The sequence below is a fragment of the Mchenga conophoros genome, linkage group LG9 (assembly GCF_057382185.1).
Source record: "Mchenga conophoros isolate Kocher_MC1m ecotype Shallow Benthic linkage group LG9, M_conophoros_male_GT1.1, whole genome shotgun sequence".
Classification (NCBI taxonomy): domain Eukaryota; kingdom Metazoa; phylum Chordata; class Actinopteri; order Cichliformes; family Cichlidae; genus Mchenga; species Mchenga conophoros.
In genome coordinates this window covers 22012653-22032602 of record NC_140534.1, presented here as the reverse complement: position 1 = coordinate 22032602, position 19950 = coordinate 22012653, and the positions used below count along the sequence as shown (strand labels likewise).

Sequence of the window (19950 nt, the reverse complement as noted above, 5' to 3'; positions counted from 1 at the left end):
CTCAATAAACTTTAATGCAGATATCTAGTGGTCAGTTGTAGCTCATAAAGTTTGGATACTATCGGGAGTACCTTCAGGAGAAAGGCGAAAGTCACCCAGCCTGCAGTACAGACGGACAGATGAATGATGTGGTTCAATGTTCTACTCATTAAAATACTTTTGACCTTTAAAGGCAGCTTGTGTAGGGGAGAGCTGTGTGCCATGATTTATGAATTCTGAACACATTTTAATGACCATTAAATCCCTGTGATTTTTACTTTGCACAATAATCGGCTAACACAACAAAAAACACTTTTCAGCTTGTCTTTTCATTTTGAAACTGGGGGTTTTGGAGCGCTTGAATGTAACTGTACCTATCTCTAAAGTGCTTTGTGTTATAGGCTTGACAAAAATGTGATGTGGTAGTCAACACAAAAAGGCCCAGACATTTTTCATAGTGTGTTTTCTAAAAAAATGCATTTATTTATCACAGTTCATGGACTACATACTAAACTTTAGGGATAGAAACACAGTATCGATCCTGTTGCACTAACATCGATCTGATACCAATATCAAAGTTGGTATTGAAACGATCGATATTTGGATCGATCCGCCAACCTCTACTGTCAACAGGTCAGCAAACAGTGTTAAGAAAAAAGAAAACAGTATGTCAGCATGTTCTCAATTCAAGTTTTAAAAAAATGCTTAGTTTAAGACACACAAAGGTGGTAACAGAAAATTTACATCTTTCAACAGTGGCAGGAGTTATGAGTCATATTAATATGGACCTTCTGGTTACATGTGCACCATGTTTAATGTTAAACAGCTTTACTTATTTTGAGTAACACCTTAAAACAGTCCCAAAAACTGTAGTTCCTCCAATGACCACAAGAGACTGGCTCTAAAACACACAGAGTTTAAAAGATGGCTGCAGCCACGCTTTGATTTGTAAAGTCCCGTCATTGAGCTTTGAGCTGTGGGATTTTCATGTTGCCATCTTAGGGATTTGAAACCAGGTATGACAAGTGAGCGGTTAATCTGACTGTGAAACTGCATGGTCATTGGTAAACAAGTTATTATCTAATGAGCAGATCTGGGATAATCTTCCTTTGTCATGCTTAAAATGACCAAAATGTGCAAAATGTTTAAGTTAATTGGTTAATATTTTTTGACTAAGACCTGAAAGTCATGAGCAAAGAGGGAAACGGGGCTGTTTTTTTACATAGATTTCTATAGGACCAGAGCAGGGTGTCGAACTCCAGACCTCGAGGGCCAGTGTCCTGCAGGATTTAGATCTCACTCTGGGTCAACAAACCTGAATCAAATGATTAGTTCATTACCAGGCTTCTGGAGAACTTCGAGACATGTTAAGGAGGTCATTTAGCCATTTAAATCAGCTGTGTTGGAGCAAGGATGCATCTAACCTGTAGGACACTGGCCCTCGAGGCCTGGCGTTCCCCCAGGGTGGATGTGAAAACAATGCAGGGTCAAAGCATTTCGATGCTGACATCACTTTTCAGATCTGAAAGCTAATTCTATGTTTTCTATCTGTTCATGCACCAAAAGTAAGTCAGTTCCCATATAATCCCACGTTGTACAAAACCTTAAATGCCCAACTTTACAAGGTAAATAGGCACTTTAACAACGTAATATAAAAACTGGCTTTGGTCACTATAGTTAATGGCTACCATACTTGGCAATACTCAACATGTACCTGCACCATCGATTCATCCCATCTTCAAAATCAGCACTTCACCCTCTTATTCAAATATGCAAATATCCGAACATGCTCACTTCTATTACTCACTTCAATCTATTAAAATGTTAAGATCCACAAAACAGGACTTCACAAATAAATGGATGATGCCACTGTGACATACAGTGTAAGGAATACACTAATGTGCCCGTGTGTGTTATAGACTCAAAGGTAGAGAACTTGACAAGGTGATGTATACGTAATCCTGCAGAAGACACGGTCTGGCTTCATTAGCTGTGATGTGCACGCTGCTGCAGTGGCCATAACTCATCCTGATCTGTCTCAAAGACAGCGGCGTTCATCCAAATGCAGACACCAACAAACTCATTAGAGAGTCAACAGGAAAAGGCAGGTTAGCTGGTTAGAAGTGTGACATGGGACGAGTTCATCTTTCATTGAAAAATGAGGAAGGATTCAGCGACAAATGATCCAATGATAGAACCGGTTGCCGTTGACAGGGCAAAAGGCAGAGTGAAGGAGACATCAGTGGCTTGTTCGTGTGAAAAACTTTAAAGGATAAGCAACCCAGCATGCATTCACTATGAAAGTGTTTCTTCTTTGAAATTCAGCTCAAAACAGCATAAAATAAGTAAAAATAGAAATACTTTGATCATCCTTAAGACGCACAATGTGCCAAACATTACTAAAAAGGCAAATAAAAAAAACAAAAGTGTTGTTTATCTGATTGCAGCGTGGGAAGCTGGGTTCAAAACAGCTGCACTGAAAAGCACTTTCATCTCTCCAGCTGCCTCATCAGACTTGTGTTTCGCTACCTTAAAAATGCACACAGACCAAAAAAAAGAAATCAAAGGTCCCACATGCATGACGAGCACAGATCAAAAGAAACTGGTAGAGAAACATTTTGGCGCTGAATCACCGTTAAATACAAACTAAATTACTGATCTAACAGGTGTCAGAGGTCAGTCACAGGCTCACAGTGGAGGGACACCGGTCAGGAGGTCAGGTTTTCCCAGGTGAATCGAACCCTTGTGCTTGTTTTTCTTTGGCTGTGCAGTCATCCTCAGCTTCTGCTTTTTCATCTACAGGTGTCAAATTGAAATAGCTAACGTGCTGGAATTTGAGCACTTCATTGCCCCAGCTGGTCCATCCTGGTTGAAGACTTCTTGCAAACAGCTCCAAGCACTTGGCGTCAGCTCCAATGTATGGCTTCAGTACCTCTGTGAAGGGAAAGCAATAAGGGAGAGTTATTATTGCATATTATAAGGCTTTCGGTGTCTGCCCTGTTATTTACAGTCCTCACTGTGCAAACTGGAAAATACTCCTTTCATATTTCACCTGGAGATCTAACAAACCTGAAGTTTCACACCTATGATGTGAAACCTAAACTAAACAATCTCGCCTACCAGCCTACATATCTCTGCTATAGTATGTACAGCATCACAATTACATGTGGCCAAAATTACAAAAGACAACACACAACTTTAATGTCAGCTGAAATACGTCAAAACACACTCACATGGCAACTTCTACCACTTCCAAACAATAGGGTAGTGTTGTATTTGCTGAGAGGCTACAGCCTCCCGAACAGAGCTTTCTCAAAGGTGAACTCTGACCTACGAATGCGTAAAGCCAGTCTGAGATCGTAGTAGGAAATGCATGTTTGAAAGCATCCATTGTATGGGACTGAGGAGAAGTGAGGGGAAAGTGGAGATGTGGCGATACCGCTTTATCCCTCAACATGAAATACTGTGCGTAAGTGTTGAGCCATCCCTCATTTCTTTAGATTTTTCTAGGAAAACGGGAAAAAAGTATATAAAGTAAAACAGTGTACAGTTTGAACCAGTTTAAAAGTCTTGAACACAGCATGACCTCTGTCAGATAAACTTTCTTGTAATTTGTAGCTAGTCTTCAAGAATAATTCTCCAGGTTTCTTTGAAGGACATTCAAATCTCTTCTTTGGATCTTGGCTGCCTTTTGTTCCATTCAAAATCCAACATTACTTGTCTTTGTTCATAGTTCCATCAATTTTGACAAGATCAGCAACACCACTGTTTGAAACGCAGCTCTCTCCTGATCTCCTCCTTACAATGACTTAATCCAAATATTTCAAATGCGGATTCATCGCTGAAACCTGTTGCCACTGAATTTCATCCCAGCTTTTGCGTAATTATCTTTACAGGTTTTCTTATATACCTCTCTTACAACAAGCCAGTATGTCAGCACACACATGCCTGTAGCAAGACACTTAGTACTTAAAATTAAAGCTTCAGTGGCTCTTGAGTTCCCTATATTTAAAATATATTACCTTCAATTTACTATAAAAGGATGTGACAAGCTGTAAACCTTGTGTCTTTGCCTCTCTACATGGTGGCTGTGGTGAAGTGGATTTGAACCTAGCTCCTCCAGTCAAATGTCCTAACACAAGCTACAGAACCCACATGACTTCCTATGGATCCATCAGTGTGCAGATGTGAGCCATTGACAAAAGAGCTCAAATTTTAAAACTTCTACATTCTACATGAGTTCAATGATATATGAATTAGCCAGTATAACCCATTGTTATCAGTGCTATTGATTATGTTAGCTGTTAATGTCTATTATAATCAGGAAATGTTGGATTATGTAAAACGACTTTAGTGGTTGTGTGAGAAGAACATGTAAATCTCATACTGACTAAACTCATTGATTTTAAAATGGTTGCTTTAAAGATGGAAACCAAGTCTGTGGCCACCACCTTTAAAAAATAGCAAGAAAAAGTCAGTCAATTCACATTAATTCACTTCACCTATCACCATGACCCTGCTAACTGCATTTCTTTGGACTGTGGAGGAAACTGGAGTAAGTACCCAGACAGAAACCATGGAAACACAGGGGAAACATGCCAACGCCATGCAGAAAGGCCCCACCCAGATGTTAGACTCAAACCTCCTTGCTGTGAGGCAACAGTGCTAATTACTGCCCAGCATCGTAGATCATAGAAGTTGATGGTTTTGCACCTCAACCTTCACACCGTCAACTATGGTTACGAACTCTGAGTAGGGACCAAAAGAATGAAACAATCGGTACAAGTGGCAGAAATTAGCTTTCTCTGAAGAGTGGCTGGCCTCTCGCTTAAGAGATAGGGTGAGGAGTTCAGTCATTTGGGAGGAGCTCACAGAAGAGCTGCTACTCCTTCACATCAAAAGGAGCCAAATGAGATGATAAGGGCATCTGATTAGACACTTCCTAGGTGAGGTGTTTTCAGCATATTCTACTGGTAGAAGGCTCCGGGGTAGACCCAGGACCCGCTGAAGAATTATGTCTCTGGACTGGTTTGAGAAATCCTCGGTGGCCACTCGGTGGATAAGCTGGAGGAGGTGGCCAGTAAGAGGGAGGTTTGGGTGTCTCCACTTAGAATGCTGCTGTTTCCATGACGCAACTCAAGATAAACAGTGATGGATGGATGGAGGACAATTTTTTCTAGCCACATGAATATTTCCATCCATTTTCACTCTGGTGTGCTTTGTAATATATAAATAAAGTTATGAAAATATGTACATAATCATTTTAATATTGACATTTCTTTTATACCCCAAACTGTTTTTTACCTCAACTAAATGAAACAGTGAGTAAAAGTAAGTCCAAACAATGCATCTCAAACAGCTGACTTATACCACCACCACTCTTTCTTATGAAGACTCTCGGTGCTGTTTTAAAGGGTAAATAGTTTAACCACTGAACAATGAGGCATTCTTCTCAGTGAGCCCACTGGCTGGTATTAGACAGAACCTACTAGAGACATCTATAGGGCCTATAAGAGATGTTCAGCTGGGTAACAACTTCTAAATTGAGTGCATTTAATAGGATATTTCAAAAGAAGTTCATTTTTTCTAATGTTTTGCACTTAATTTACACGTATATGTCACTGTTACATTAATGTAAACTAGTGCTTTTCTGTGTGATTGAAAAATCAAAACTTTGCCTGTTTCCCTGTAATAGGCAGAGGACAGAGCTGGCAGTTTCCCAGCTCCTTCACGCCATAGCACTGATTTTTCTGTGTGGAGACTGCCAGTGACCTTGGCTCTATAAGGAATGATATTCCAGGAGAGGCACACCTGACAGATACGTATCACTTCCTCTGCCCCTTTGTTACTCTGTCTGCTCTTGTGCATTCTCAAACCACCCTGACACTTGCCTCAGCCAACACTCACGGAGTTAATGAGCTCAAAAGCTAGATCCCCAAACCGATCCTGCCGAATGTGCTGTCCCGCATTTTTTTCTTCCTATGCACGTCAGAGAGAGAGACAGTCACGGTGAGGAAAGGCCAAACATGCAGCTCTGCAAGTAATTCAGCTCCTATCGGTGACTCAGCTTTCAAAGTTGAATACAGAATAAAAGGTCTAATTATCCTACCTTTAAAATGGGACAGTGTATCAAACTTCTGCCAAGAATAACCCGAGGCAAAGGAAGGTGTTATTTCACTTCTCTCCTGACACTTTCGCTGTTAGATATTCTTCCTTGCAGACTTCCCAAATCCTCATCAGGATTAACCAAGCAAAACCAAACTGATTCTTCTTCATTAGCTCCCTTACATTGTAACAACTAATGTCCTTGGTCTCCATTATGATTCCTCAATATGCTGTTCAGCCACACTGTGTTTATATTCTACTTATTTATGAATAAAATATCATCAACATAATCATGGAATTGACTACTATTAAGATATTAATTTCAGATATTAATTTGTGGCATCCCACTGGGTTTGGCTTTGGAACCATGTTGCTTTTTATTCATATATTGATACATAATTGCAAGAAAATACATAATAACATAAAAAAAAGTTACTAACAGATATTTTTTCCATTTGTTTTTACTACACCCAATTAAATAACTAGTGTCTTGACACAAAGTGCTATAAGTTAGACTATTTTTATGTCCGTTACCAACAAGAAGCTGTTTCCTATTGTTACATTGTTTCTAAAGAAGATAAGAATTGAATCCAAACCCTTCATTTCAAGCATGTTTTTAACAAGTTTCATTTATGTGTCATCTGTGTTGCAGACGATGTAGCCAAGCATACACTGACCAGACACCTTGCTACTACAATGGAGACCTTTTTACTTCAGCGCTGGCTGAATTCTTTGTGGCACAGATTCAACAAGAAGCTGAAAACATCCCTGAGATTTTGGTCCATATTGACATGACAACATCACACAGCAGCTGCACAATTTGTTGACCTGATGTGAATCTCCTGTTCCACCTCATCCCAAAGTTGCTCTGTTGGATTGATATCTGAGAATGTGGAGGCCTTTTACTTACAGTGAACTCAGTGTCGTGTTCAATTTGAGATGATTTGAGCTTCGTGATATGGCACAATATCCTGCTGGAAGCAGCAATCAGGGGATGGGTAATCTCTAGTCATAAAGGGACGGACACGGTCAGCAAAAACACAGCAGTAGGCAGCAGTAGGCCCCTTAATACCAATGCACAGTTGCTATTAAGGGGCCTAAAATGTGCCAGGAAAATATTCCCCATACATTTACAGCACCACCATGACCTGTAATGTTCATACAAGGCAGGATGGATCCATGCCATCGTATTGTTTAAGCCAAATTCTGACCCTACCGTGTGAATGTTGCAGCAAAAGTCATAACTCATCAAACCAAGCAACGTTTTTCCAATCTTCTATTTTCTGATTTTGATGAGCCCGTGTGAACTGTAGCCTCAGTTTCCTGTTCTTAGATGACAGCAGTGACACTCCTCTGACCTCTGGTATCAACAAGGCATTTTCACCCAGAGAGCTGCCACTCATTGGATATGTTCTGTTTTTCGTACCATTCTCTTTAAAACCTAGAGATGGTTGTGTGGAAAAATCCCAGTAAATCAGCAGTTTCTGAAATACTCAGACCAACATCAATCCCACGATCAAAGTCACTTTAAATGATTTTTCTTCTCTATTCTGCTGCTCAGTTTGAACTTCAGCAGGTCGTCTTGACCATGTCTACATGCATAAAATACATTGAGTTGTTACTATATGACCTGTTGATTTGATATTTGCATTAACACGTAGTTAGCTGAAAATGGCACATGCGCAGTAAGGTGATTCCACTAGTAATATTAGAGCCCAAAATTTAGTATGATCCATAAAGAGTAATACGTTAAACGCAGTAGCTTTCGTATCTGTCACTCCCTGGTTGTGACAGTTGGTGACAAGCAGGTGAAGAGTCGTTTATTTCCCCTTAAGTAAAAAAGCAAAAGAAGAGCAAATATTTGACTCCAAATTAAAGACCAGCGCTCCCCTGTATCTCCTGGTTGTAATCTCCTGATATTTAAGGTGCGTTTGCAAACATGTTTGCTTTACCAGCTGTATGAAGTTGCCATCTGCCATAACCAAATGAAAAAAAGCACATTTTATTAACATGTAAGCTCATCCATGTAAATATTCTGTACTGAAAAACAGAGACAGCAGCATGTTTACGTGATGTACTTCAGGTTCACAGCCTCGCAGAGCTAAAAAACTATGCAAAATGTCACACAGATTGCTCTCAGTGAGCCACACCCCAATTTAAAGCAATTTGATAACACAACTGGTAGTGTGCCTTTTCTTGAATATTAGGCACAGCTACTAAGGTGCCAATTAAAATCCCAAATTGGGAAGGGATTCTCATAAGTTTTGAAATTGCAGGGGGGCCTAATTAATAAAAAACACATGTCTTGTCTTTCAGAGAAGCTCGAACCATTTTTTTTCTGCAGTGTGACCATCTGGCAAAGACATTTTGTACCCATAGCGGAGTAATGGTGTCCCTTATCTCTCCATAGCAACCAAGTATGTCAGTGATATGAGCCCCATCTGAGTCGGGGAACAGAAGTGGGTCAGACTTTCTCAACACGCTATCAAGGCTGCTCACATGCTGACATGCTACATGAAAGAAAAAGTACAGCAGAATTACCGGGGTGACATTTTGAACTGAAAAAAAAGAGGAAGCTCAGGTTGGTTAATACCAAAGGTGTTGAGATTTCTAGCAGTTGCATAATCTATTGTAGGTGTGAAGAAAAGGAAAAACTCATCCCTTAAGCCTCTAGGTGTTAACTTATCATCTCAAATGGCTAAATGAAAAGAAATTATCTGCTTTGGTTGGCATCTCCGCAAGAGTTGGCAAAACCTTTCCCAAGATTTCACTACACATTGCACCATCACATCTGAGACACACCCACATCCAACGGCGCTTTCACACCTCGTGTAGAATAACAGAGCGTGCATAGCAGCTAGAGTTGTAACACAGCGTAGATGCTGCTCATTCTGGTCATTTAGTAGTACTACTTTGTATGCAATGCAGTAGAAAAAAATGCAACACATTTTCTATATGCGGTCAACATTTTTTAAAGTATAACTAGATCTATGATTGGTGTTTTTCCAAGTTCATATATTCCAAGTTATAAAAATCCTCCACAGCAGCAAATAACAAACAAACCAATTCTGATTAAACCTGCTGAGAGGCTTTGCCACAAACACAGAATCACACATGTAGACAGAACACAAATTGTATCCTAATCTGCTTAATCTCTATGGCATCACAGATTCGCAAAAGCAATCATTATGATTTAAATCTTTATTTTCACAATACTGAACTAGTGCCATGAGACAGAGGCGTTTCTGTGCTGCTGAGAGGGCGCCAGCAAACACTGGCCGTGTTTTGCTCTCCATACTGCACAATAATAAATCGCGTTCCCCTGAGAGGGAGTGAGATGACGTCAAGCCTCTCTTTTTCATAGTCTCTGCATATTCATTGTCAAGGTCTTACATTGATTCTAAGAAGCAGAGTGGGTGCTGGAATCAAGGTTTAACCCAATCAGTGCAAACAGGACAAAACTGAAATGTGAGCAGTAGAAGTGCCCGCTCTGATGAGCCAGTCCTGTCAGAGGTTGATGATTTAATGAATTTAAGTGTAGTTATGAGCTGAAGCAGTATTTTCTCCTCCAATCTGCAGACATTTTGAAAAGACCAAAGTTTTTTCGCAGTGGATAACAAATTCATTCATAAAATTGTGTGGCTGTAAAAGTAAAGTGATGAATCTGTAGTTAATTCTCTTCCTTTACAAAAAAAAAAACACATTGTGGGTGTTTTAAATTCAAGAGCTGCAATTACTGCTATTAACATCAGGATGTTCTATTTCATACATGAACTGAAGAATATACTGAAGAATATACTGACGAAGCGACGTACACACACACACACACACACACACTTGTGATAGCAGAATTCAGAGCTTATCACTCAAGTTGTGTATCAAGGTAACGATCATTGATGTGACACTATTGCCCTCTGGTGGCAAAGACACTACACTGTACTTGAATATTCACCTGACAGCGAAGGCTTCTGAGAGTGCAGAGCTGATGGGACACTGACAATCAAACGCTGATCCTCCACAGGCACCTCTGATGTCTCTGAGGGGCTGAAAGAGGGTACACAAGTCTGTCAGCATAAATATGATTTGGAAAGCTGAAGAAATAAAGGAGGCCATCTATGCGAACAACCGTCACTGAACAGAGGTGGTGGCTTACGACACCAGCTATCATCTCCTCCCAGGCATTTCAACCCCCACTCACACCTTGCCTCAGGTGACCTAGATAGTTCACCTGATCGTGGTGTGGGACAATGTCTTACAGAGGTTTTACACCTTTTAAATTCCAGAGCTGCTGTTGCCTTGAATAATATCAAGATGTTACATTTGATACATGCAAACCTGAAGAAGTGATATACTTAGACATTGCTTTAACACCTGTGATAGCTTACCATATAACTTCAGGGATAAATCCTCCTGCTATCAGCCACCTACAGTGCAGCATGATGGTGGAGAGGAACAATGTCTTACAGAGGTTTCACACCTTAGTCTCGATGGCGGTAATGACCACGCCTTTTTTCACACTTTGGTTCATGCGACACCTTTAGTGTGTCAGCGACCCTCAGAACCACGTCCAAGGGGACAAACTCCACTAAGGGTCAAATACCTTGGACTCTCCATCAGTTTGGAGCTGAAAAAAACTCTTGGATGAGAAGGAAAATGTGTTCAAGGGTCTAAAAAAGTAATTCTGCTCTCCTTCAAACACTCAACACTACCATGACCTGGATGACTGAGAAACTATGATTTATATATCCAGTCCTGCAAAAGTCTTGAGTCAGTCCTCATTTCTCCATATTATGGTCTGATGAAATGAAGAAGAAGTTGCCTGAGGAGCTATTCCTGAGGACTAGAACTGACAAGAAAGCTCATCTAAGAGCTTATCTTTTCAAGCTCGTTAGAATTGTACAAACTCCGGCTCACTCCTTGGCGGCCGCTTATCGGGGCCTGGAGCCTGGGGCTCGCTCGGGCCACTTCGGAGGTGGGGTGCCCCCGGCCTCTCGGCCTGGGGCTCGGTCACTCAGGCACAGCTGGCTGCCGGCGGAGCTCACGGGCGCGTCACTGCAACTCCCCCTGGCTTCTGCTCCGCGGCTGCTGAGTGACCCCTCATCTGGGACTCTCCTCAGCTCTTTCTGGGACAGTGGCGCGGCTGCCCCTCTGTTGGTCTTCCTTGGTCTCTTGTGTTCTGGGGGCCTCTGGATGTCTGGAGTTTTGATCTCCTCCATACCTGCTTCATGCCCTGGAGGACGGGGCTGTGGCCCCCCCACACCCTCTAGCAGATTATTACATGAAGGAACCTTTTAAAAAACAAAAAACAAGCGCGTCCATGCTCACAGGTGTACACACGGGTGATCACACCCACAAACTACACCCTTTTTGGCTCCTACCTCAAAGCACACTGTGTTCTGTTGATCTTATGTGCTGCACAATAATGTTTAATATTTAGTATTTACTGTCATATTCCCATATATCATTGTGATGTTGTTTATTCTATTACTCTTGTTCTCTTCTGCTTGTTTTCTTTTTTCTTTCTCAGCAGGTGACCCAGGTGATTGATATATGCATTTTTTTTTTCTCTGCCCGTTCTGTTGGTTTTTGTCTTTTGCCCTTCTCCCCCGTCCCTCTTCTCAGCTGTTTCTCTTTCCCTCTTTCTTTCTCCCCTTCTTTCCCCCAGTCAAGTCTGTCCCGTATTCAGTAAGTAAAAATAAAATAAACAATAAAAGGTGAATCAAATGGACCATTACGGCAAGGCTGGGATGGTCAATTTGGTAAAGTAAATCCGTTGGGCATCTTTCTTTGCCTTTAGACAACAATTCTGATGGCAAAAGAGCCAAACGGGACAGACAAGAAAGAAAAAAAAAAAAAAAAAAAAAAAGAATTGTACAAACTCAGTTTTTGCCTCATACACTCTATTTTGCTTTATGTTTTCACACATTTTTGCACGGTACAATATGGAATTTAAAGATGAAACTCAAACATTTCACACCTCTCTGAGATATCAGCAGAGCAACGATATCGGCCCAGGACAAAGACTTCATATGGTTTCTTGTGTGGTGAGTCTAGCGGAAACACAAATTGCCCAAATGTGGTGACCTGAGGAGAAATAGCATCGTCTTAAAAACACTTGGATTGACATTAGCAGGTAATGCTTCCAGTTCTTAAACAATTAATCGGTTGAAAGTTCTGTATTATCTGTACCTTGACCCAGAACCATTCAGCCACAACTTCTACGCCCCAATGTGGATACAGCTCATCACGGACAAAACGCAGGTGGCTTGGCCGGTTTGTCACCCAGGTCACCACTAAACAGTTTGGAGATGCCAGCAGGGGAATAGGGAGCCGCTTTAGCTGGGATGAGGGCAACGAGCCGTATCTTCAGTGAGAAAATTGATATAGTCAGTGTAAATTTCTCAACTGTGGGATAATAAAGGTTTATTCTATTCTATTCTAAATACAATGCCCATTACTTTTCTTTATTTTCTAGCCATTTTCGCTTCTTCAACCAGTTTTTGTCTGGTGCCACCATCAGGCTGAAATCTGAAGATTCAGAGTGATTAACCTTTACAAGTTTAATGAGTTATGTGAACTTTTCAGGTCATGTTTTTTGCAAATTTAGTGAGAAAGCTTCACATTTGCTGTATGCACAAACAGTTTTGGTTCACAGATGATACATTTTTCTGACTCTAGTGATTGAATGACTTCTTCTTTATAATCACTGTGAGTAATTTTGATAGAAATGTATAAAAAGGATTAGCTGGATTGTCAGGACATTTGTTATGCATTAGGCATCTCATGTTGCCGTGATTATTAATTCTTATAATGCTGATATTTCCTTACGTTATGGCTTTAGGCAGCTTTTTTCTTAGAGGACACTGAATGCTTTGAGCTCTTGAGGCCTCAAAATCCTTTACATAAAACAGACTGGGATGAAAATATCTCTTTGATTAATATCCATGGTAACACCATAATATTTTACAGTACGGGGACATGTGCAAACATAACTATAAACCACTGGACTTTATCAGTTTCTTTTCTTAGAAGCTCTCTTATTTGTTCTTCTTATTCACCCTGCTTTATATGCTCTTGTAACATGTAAATTTCATACCCAGAAATCTATAAAGTTTTATCCTCTTTTGCTTCAGTCCTCCAAAAGTACTTGAATACTGAATTACCTGCGACTTCTTTTCACAGACTTGTTTTCCCATGGTGGATCCATAACGATTAGGTCGAACCTTGTTCCGTCTGTGTGAGAAACAAGCAAAGAATGTCAGGCTGTGAAACAACAAACAAGATCTCTCTTGAGACGATGAGAAATTACACTGAGCCATACCACAGTTATTTACAACACTTAAGTTCAGGGAAGAGTCCCCGTGTTTTTGCCTCACACAAAGATAAACTTTTGCCTTTCAAATAATGGTATCACAAGCACACAGAATTGTAAGGCTTTAAAAAAAACTTTTTAATAACCTTTGTTTCAGTTAACATTTCTTTCTAGTTCACATGCACTGCTCCCAGTGTTTTACTCACAGTGGACTAATGGTTGTATCCTCGTGAAATCAGACAGCAGGAAAGCCGTGTGGGGGGGTATTACATACTCCTCTCCCATCACCGTAACCACGGTAGCCCAGTCCGCCTTGTTCTCTGTCACCTGAGAGAACAAGTCGACGTGAGACGTACAGCCATCCTCGCCAACAAGTAACTGAGCGCCCCGTTCCTGCTCCTCATCCTCCACCAGAGGGAGATCTTTAGCCATTTCACAAAGAGCAGCGAGGTTGCACTCCTGTGAAGGAAGAGGCTCTTTGTCCACGTTTGTCTGTCCATTCAGATAGCCGAGCGGTTGTGCAGAATCCACCAAGTACTTGGTTCCCTCCAGAATAACAGACTTTATCTGCGTCATGGCACATAACAGAGATTATTTAGTCTGAATACTAAACCAGCTTCTTACCTCTAATATTTTAAACTTGGATGAATGCACAATAACTTGAAACAAAGCTCCACTGATTGAAAGTGTTGGAGATAAAAGTCAATGCAGCAGTTGTAGAGATGTTGTCTTTTAATTATTTTATAATGCCTCAAAAATGGACATCTTACAAAAGTGCATACTTCTTAATCTTTCAATTTAGTTGTTCTCAGTCCCATCACCATAGATGGATCAAATGAAGCACCTTTAGTCTGCCTTTAAAAACATTTGTAAAAGGAGGGGTCGTCCTAAAGAGCTCCCTGAATTTGGGCGTGCTGATGTAATTGGATGTAACTGTTGCAATAGGTCAGCTTGTGAAATGTCTTTCCTCCTAGATATTCCACAATCGATTATAAGTGGAAGCAAAGTGGAAGCTTTTAGCAATCACAGCAACTCAGCCACAGAGTGGAAGACCACATAAAGTTACATAGTGAGGTTGCGTAGTGCTGAGGATCATAGTGCATAAAAGTTGCCAACACTCTGCGGACTGAATAACTGCTAGTTCCAAACCTCCTCTGGCATTAACATCAGCATGAAATATGTGGACAAAGAGCTTCAACACTTTGTCCATGTAGTGCTCTTCAGCCCATATCTGTGCACTGGCGTATTGAAATTCTCTAACAATATGACTTTTAACTAAAATGACTTATTTTAAAATGAAAACTCTAATACAAGTATAAATAACGTTTACTTTATCACAAAGTGACATTGTGATGTCATGTTTTGAGTTATAAATCATAACACATTACAATAAAAAGGTCTGTTTCATTGTTATGTTTGTTATGGATGGTGTATTATTGTGTAGATAAAAAACAAATAACACTAAGCCATATATAAATCAGATATTTAAAAGAAGCATTAATGAATAAATTAACAACAATCATACTGCTAATAATCGACTTATATGAATAAAAGTGTGATCTATTACATTGGCTCAAACAGGACGATTCTGTGGATAACTGTATCAGTCAGTTTGACACGTAAGTTTACACTTTGACCACTTTTTCCATAGACTTCTTGTGACTCTGATTATCCCCAATCATTTTTTCTCTTTGTGATGCTTTAACTTCAGTGGGGCAATACAGTCCCTGCAAGAACAAATCTATTGACAGATGACAGATTATATCTTATTTGTAGTTCAGGCTCAGAATAAGTATCAGCCTACCTTCTCGTGAAAGACCAGTGAATCAATTTCCCCTTGGTTGAGTTCATGGTGTTTTCGTTTCCTTTTCTGTAAGTCAAATTGATGAAGTGATAAAGAGCAAAATGATCATGGTATTGTTCTTTACAGCTCCAACCAAGCAAGCAGTAGCACCACTGTAATCCACTGTGTCAAACTCTAAAGTAAATTCTACTGATCTGGCATTAAACTGAGCTGACAGAGTTAAGTTTTACATGTCTGTCATTTTAATATTTAAACAAATATCAGTGGTGCTGAAATAAGCAGAATAACTTTGTGCAAGTCTGTTTGCAGATTTTATGTGAGTTAAAATATATCCAATCAGTCTGGATTCTTCATTATTGTAAGTCACCATAAAAGTAGCAGGTATAAAATGCTACTTTTTAAATGTATTTTTCTGCTTCAGTGTCAGGATCCTTGGTTTACTTGCTTGCTCACTGTTGCATGTTACTGGACTGCTTGATAAGAACAACGTGAAAATGCATTAATGTATTAGCAACTCCTGAGCTTTAAGTTCACTATGGTTAAGAGAGTTCCTTATTAACTTTTACAACACATCAGTATTTTATGTCCCACATAACAGAAAACACGATCACGACAATAGAAACCAACCTTTTGGCACAACCAGGTAGGTTTGTTGGGTGTGAACAGGAATGTCCTCAGAGCCTGACATAATGACCACTGACAAAACTGATGTCAGTACTAGTACATGACATAAAACTAGTACTTATGTCATGTGACACATGCCACACTCAACCTCCTTCTTAAAGTGAAGAGTGAAAAAGCTTTCAATAGGAGCTGGCTGTTGAATGGAGGATATATAATATAAGATAGAATGAAATAAGAAATGATCAAGAAACCTTATATGTCTCTCACAAAGATGCCAGATGCCACTGAATGTGGGCTGAGTGGGAAATCTACCCTGTTAAAGAGGAAACTGTGGAAGAGAACCAGTGAGATGTTATCCGCAGAGCTATCCTGCAAAAAAAATAGTAATCCCTGCAGCAGATGATCCTGCCAGGTGAATGTCAACATGCTACAGGTGCTGTAGGCGAACTGTTTGACAGCTGAGTATCTTTTTGGTCTTAAAAGTGCTTATTGTCAAGTGCCTTTTGGTATTGCGGGTATGGCTTGTGCTTATGTGTTGAATTACATTGCATCGGGCTTCTTGGAGCCCCTGGTAGAGGTGACTGTCATGCTGTTACAGACTATTTGTACAACCTGTATAACCATAGTAAGAGCTTTGTTTGCATTGCCAGTGGCAATTCAGATATGAGTCAGTAATTCTATTCATAACTTTTATGGACAGAATTTCCATCAGTTTGGTGACCTCAGGAACACCTTTCTACTTTCTTTAGATTTGTTTCCTCCTTCTTCAACACGCAATGATGTTCGTGTAGGCTGAAAAGTCCTCTCTGCAGGCTCTCAATAGGCAAGTAGCTATACAAACAGACACAACTGAGGTAGCATCAAGTGAGCATTAAATGAAAAAAGGGGGAATTCAATTTCTGGGTTAGGGAGGAATTGCTGCCCCAAGTGAAGGAGTTTAAGTATCTTGGGGAGCAGAAGATAGACAAGACATCACGAACTACAGGAGACCATACCTGCAACTGAGACAAAGACCTGGATGACAAGCTTTGTACTGCAGATTTGAGGGATACATTCATACCCCGCACCCTAAAATACCCCCATCACGACTCTACTATGCCCACCTGAAGATGTGAGCCAGGTCTTCAAGAGACAGAAAACCTGGAAAGCACCAGACACAGAAAGTTTGCATGTGGTTGTTCTAGTTTTGGAGATTCTGTAGCTTGCATCAGGCCCTCCTGTGGGCGCACCTCCTTTAGGATCTGATGAAGATTGTAGTGAAAATGTCTTGATGCATTCTCAATCATCCAGGTAAGTAAATCTCCAAAAGTTGATTCTGTTCATCTGGATGTAGCATTTTCAGTGGGAGAAACGTTTCGTCACTCATCCAAGTGACTTCTTCAGTCTCAGCTGACTGCAGGTTTCCCCAATCGTATAAACAGTACATTTGCATAATGACTGAAACCAGCCCACCGAAGGAACAATGGCCTGGAAGGTGAGTTCCTTAATCTTAATTATGAAAATTCTGATGACCATTGATCAACAACCACTCATCAGTCAGCTGAGACTGAAGAAGTCACCTGGATGAGTGATGAAACATTTCTCCCACTGAAAACGCTACGTTCAGATGAACAGAATCAACTTTTGGAAATTGGAGTGAAAATAAGAGCCAGCTGATCACCACAGGTTTAAGGGGGACATAGGGGATTATGTCTCCCCTGCTAATATGCTAATATCACATTACTGTGTTTCATTAGCCTATCAAACCACATTAGAATACATTGTTATATTTTATCTCCATGTGGTCTGTCTTGAGGCTATGTGACAGAGTGCAATTGGACTCCATAAGTATTAAACCAGGCGTGTCCCAATAGATGGCAAAAACAAGACATATCTGAATGTGTCTGAAAAGGTGGTCTTAAAAGCCGTTAGAAAAGCAAAACAAGTAGTGGGCCCTGAAAATGGCAAAAACAAGAATAAGTGTCCTGTCTATATGTGTGTGTGCGTTAATTGACTTCTTCAAAACTTCTAAATCGTACAATGGGGCCCATTCATTCCCTTTTCTATGTGCTGTGGTGGAAGTGCAGATATAGTAGTCAGAAGATGACATAATGCAGTCGGGGTTACTCCAGGCGCATGGGTAACTAAACTTTCACATCCATCACTCTTGGTTGTTGTTGGTTTTGGCACAAAGTGGGACTCTTACTACCGCAAAAACCAGAAGTCCCTGACAATTATAACAAGTAAATATTATTTATTACTTATTTAGTAATATATATAACAGTAAAGTGTAAAGTGTCACTAACCTTTTAGTAAAACAACAACCACAACAACAATAAATAAATAAATAACATTAAAATTTAAATATTTATGCTTTCCCTCATGCCTTATGCACTATATCAACAGATATTTCATGTTTCATTAAAAGGTGTATACTCCTCGTCGTTATAAAGGCAATTCTATCTTTTTACGTCATAAAAATGTGCAAAACTGCCTTCTAGGAATATATATGAACGATTTATTCCCCCAAACACATACATATTCTAGAAATTTTGATTTGATTCATGTGGGAATATGAAAAAAACTTGCACTTTCATGCATCACTTGAGAAAATGCAGCAGCATTTACCTTTGAGGGTTTGCATGTTTTTTTCAGGACCTCCGTGTTCCCTGCATCCACATCTGCTCTGTTATTCTCGTTATAGTAGCTCTTAAAAACCTGGAAGCACTGCCTTTTGAAACTACACTTCAGAGCTGACTTCTGATTCTCTCTCCATCGTATGCACGGCGAATATCCCCGATTGATAAGCGAGCATGAATCCAAAACCCAGCCGAGGCTTCCGTGGAGCACCACAGACATAATTAAAGGGGGTGTTGTTTGAAACCAGACGGGATTTAAGCTCGTGCTTGAGAGCAACCGGACACGTAAGCGCAAACGAGCCTATTTCTTTGAAAATAAAACCGAAACTTGCGCGGCAAAACTCAGTCGTTAACCAACGTAGATCATCGCGGAAGTGGATGACGCAAGTTTTCTGTCCCATATGACGATCCGTAGAAACACCAGCGCTTTACGGATGAAATCGCTACACGAAGGGCAGAGCAGAGGAGTGAGAGGAACGAGTCCCGCGGAAACTACACATACTTTTAATACCAGACCAGACAACGCGGATGTGAGTCTCTCACTCCAGTCTGGACGAGGACGACCGTTCATTTCAGAGTAACGTGAAAAGGCGAAGCGGCGACGATGCTGACTTCTGCCTCCCAGCGTCGGTCTGCAGCAGCTTCCTTGCAGCAGGGAGAGAAGAAAATCCATGTTTACGACCTCCGCTTAGAAACGGAGGCGAAAACCTGCAAGCCGTTTGAAATTGCTGGTTGGGACTTCAACGACTTTCTCCAAGCTCTGCACAAGGTAATGTTGCTACTTTGATTTGAGGTCAAGCTATAAGGGCGAGGTCAGAAAGTTCTTAAATACATTTTCATGGCACTTAGAGCCCAAATGATTGGTTGGCCTACTGCCAGTGTATCAGCCAGCACCATCTTATCATAGGTGTATGCATATGAAGGAATTAATGTCGGTAAAAAAGATGGATTTGGAAACATTGTCACCGGTTTGTCCATCATAAAGACGAGACCGTTATAATTTAGCTGTAAAAAGATCCTCTCCTGTGGAATTCATTGCTGAAACAAAGCGTGTAAACACATACAACATACCTGTAGAGCGTGTAAACAGCCACAAAATTAGAACTGGAGTGCAAGTGTCCTGCAAGGTAGTTCTGTTATTCTGTCCGCAGAATTAAGACTGCAGGCTAGAATAATAGAAACTCTTCTCTGTGTAATGTTGTGCAGAAGCAGAACTGTTCTTTGTAGATGATATTAGTGTCAGATTTTAGGAGGTAGCCAAAGAACATCTGTTATTGGTGCAGTGGTTCATATTCTGTATGTAGAAAACCGAAATAGAAACTGATTTTGGTACCTGCCACAGGGGGTTTGGCCTTCCTCCAAAGGGACATGAGGACTCTGATTTTCAAAGACTTTTAACTAGATCCCCACTGATATTTCACACTGATACCAATACTGGTGATCTAAAAATCCGATATTCCAGTGTGTCAGTGTGTATTCTGCTGTTTTGTTTTGTTTTCCAAATAAAC

The 19950-nt window shown here is 40.5% G+C and overlaps 2 protein-coding genes across 3 annotated transcripts in view; one reads left to right on the top strand and one right to left on the bottom strand.

Moving 5' to 3' along the window:
* Positions 1-427: 427 nt before the first annotated feature.
* Positions 428-18937, bottom strand: mettl4 (methyltransferase 4, N6-adenosine). The gene is made up of 8 exons (XM_085286945.1): positions 18432-18937; positions 15201-15266; positions 13603-13963; positions 13248-13317; positions 12274-12448; positions 12062-12168; positions 10037-10128; positions 428-2913 (listed from the first exon to the last, which is right to left on the bottom strand). The coding sequence occupies exons 1-8, from the start codon at positions 18660-18662 to the stop codon at positions 2696-2698; spliced, it is 1320 nt and encodes a 439-aa protein (XP_085143071.1). The 5' UTR covers positions 18663-18937; the 3' UTR covers positions 428-2695.
* The window catches only part of smchd1 (structural maintenance of chromosomes flexible hinge domain containing 1), a 37790-nt gene continuing 36582 nt past the window's right edge, over positions 18743-19950 (top strand). For both annotated transcript variants that reach the window (XM_085286944.1, XM_085286943.1), the window contains exon 1: positions 18743-19211. In XM_085286944.1, the coding sequence (XP_085143070.1) occupies positions 19047-19211 (165 nt within the window). In that variant the 5' untranslated portion in view covers positions 18743-19046. The remainder of the gene's footprint in view (positions 19212-19950) is intronic.

Bases quoted from the DNA above. Each gene is read 5' to 3' on its own strand.
- mettl4 (XM_085286945.1), bottom strand. From the start codon at position 18,662: ATGTCTGTGGTGCTCCACGGAAGCCTCGGCTGGGTTTTGGATTCATGC. The intron at 15,267-18,431 runs GTAAATGCTGCT...TTTGACTTACAG, and splicing joins AAACATGCAAACCCTCAAAG to AAAAGGAAACGAAAACACCA. The intron at 12,169-12,273 runs GTACAGATAATA...ATTTCTCCTCAG, and splicing joins CTGAATGGTTCTGGGTCAAG to GTCACCACATTTGGGCAATT.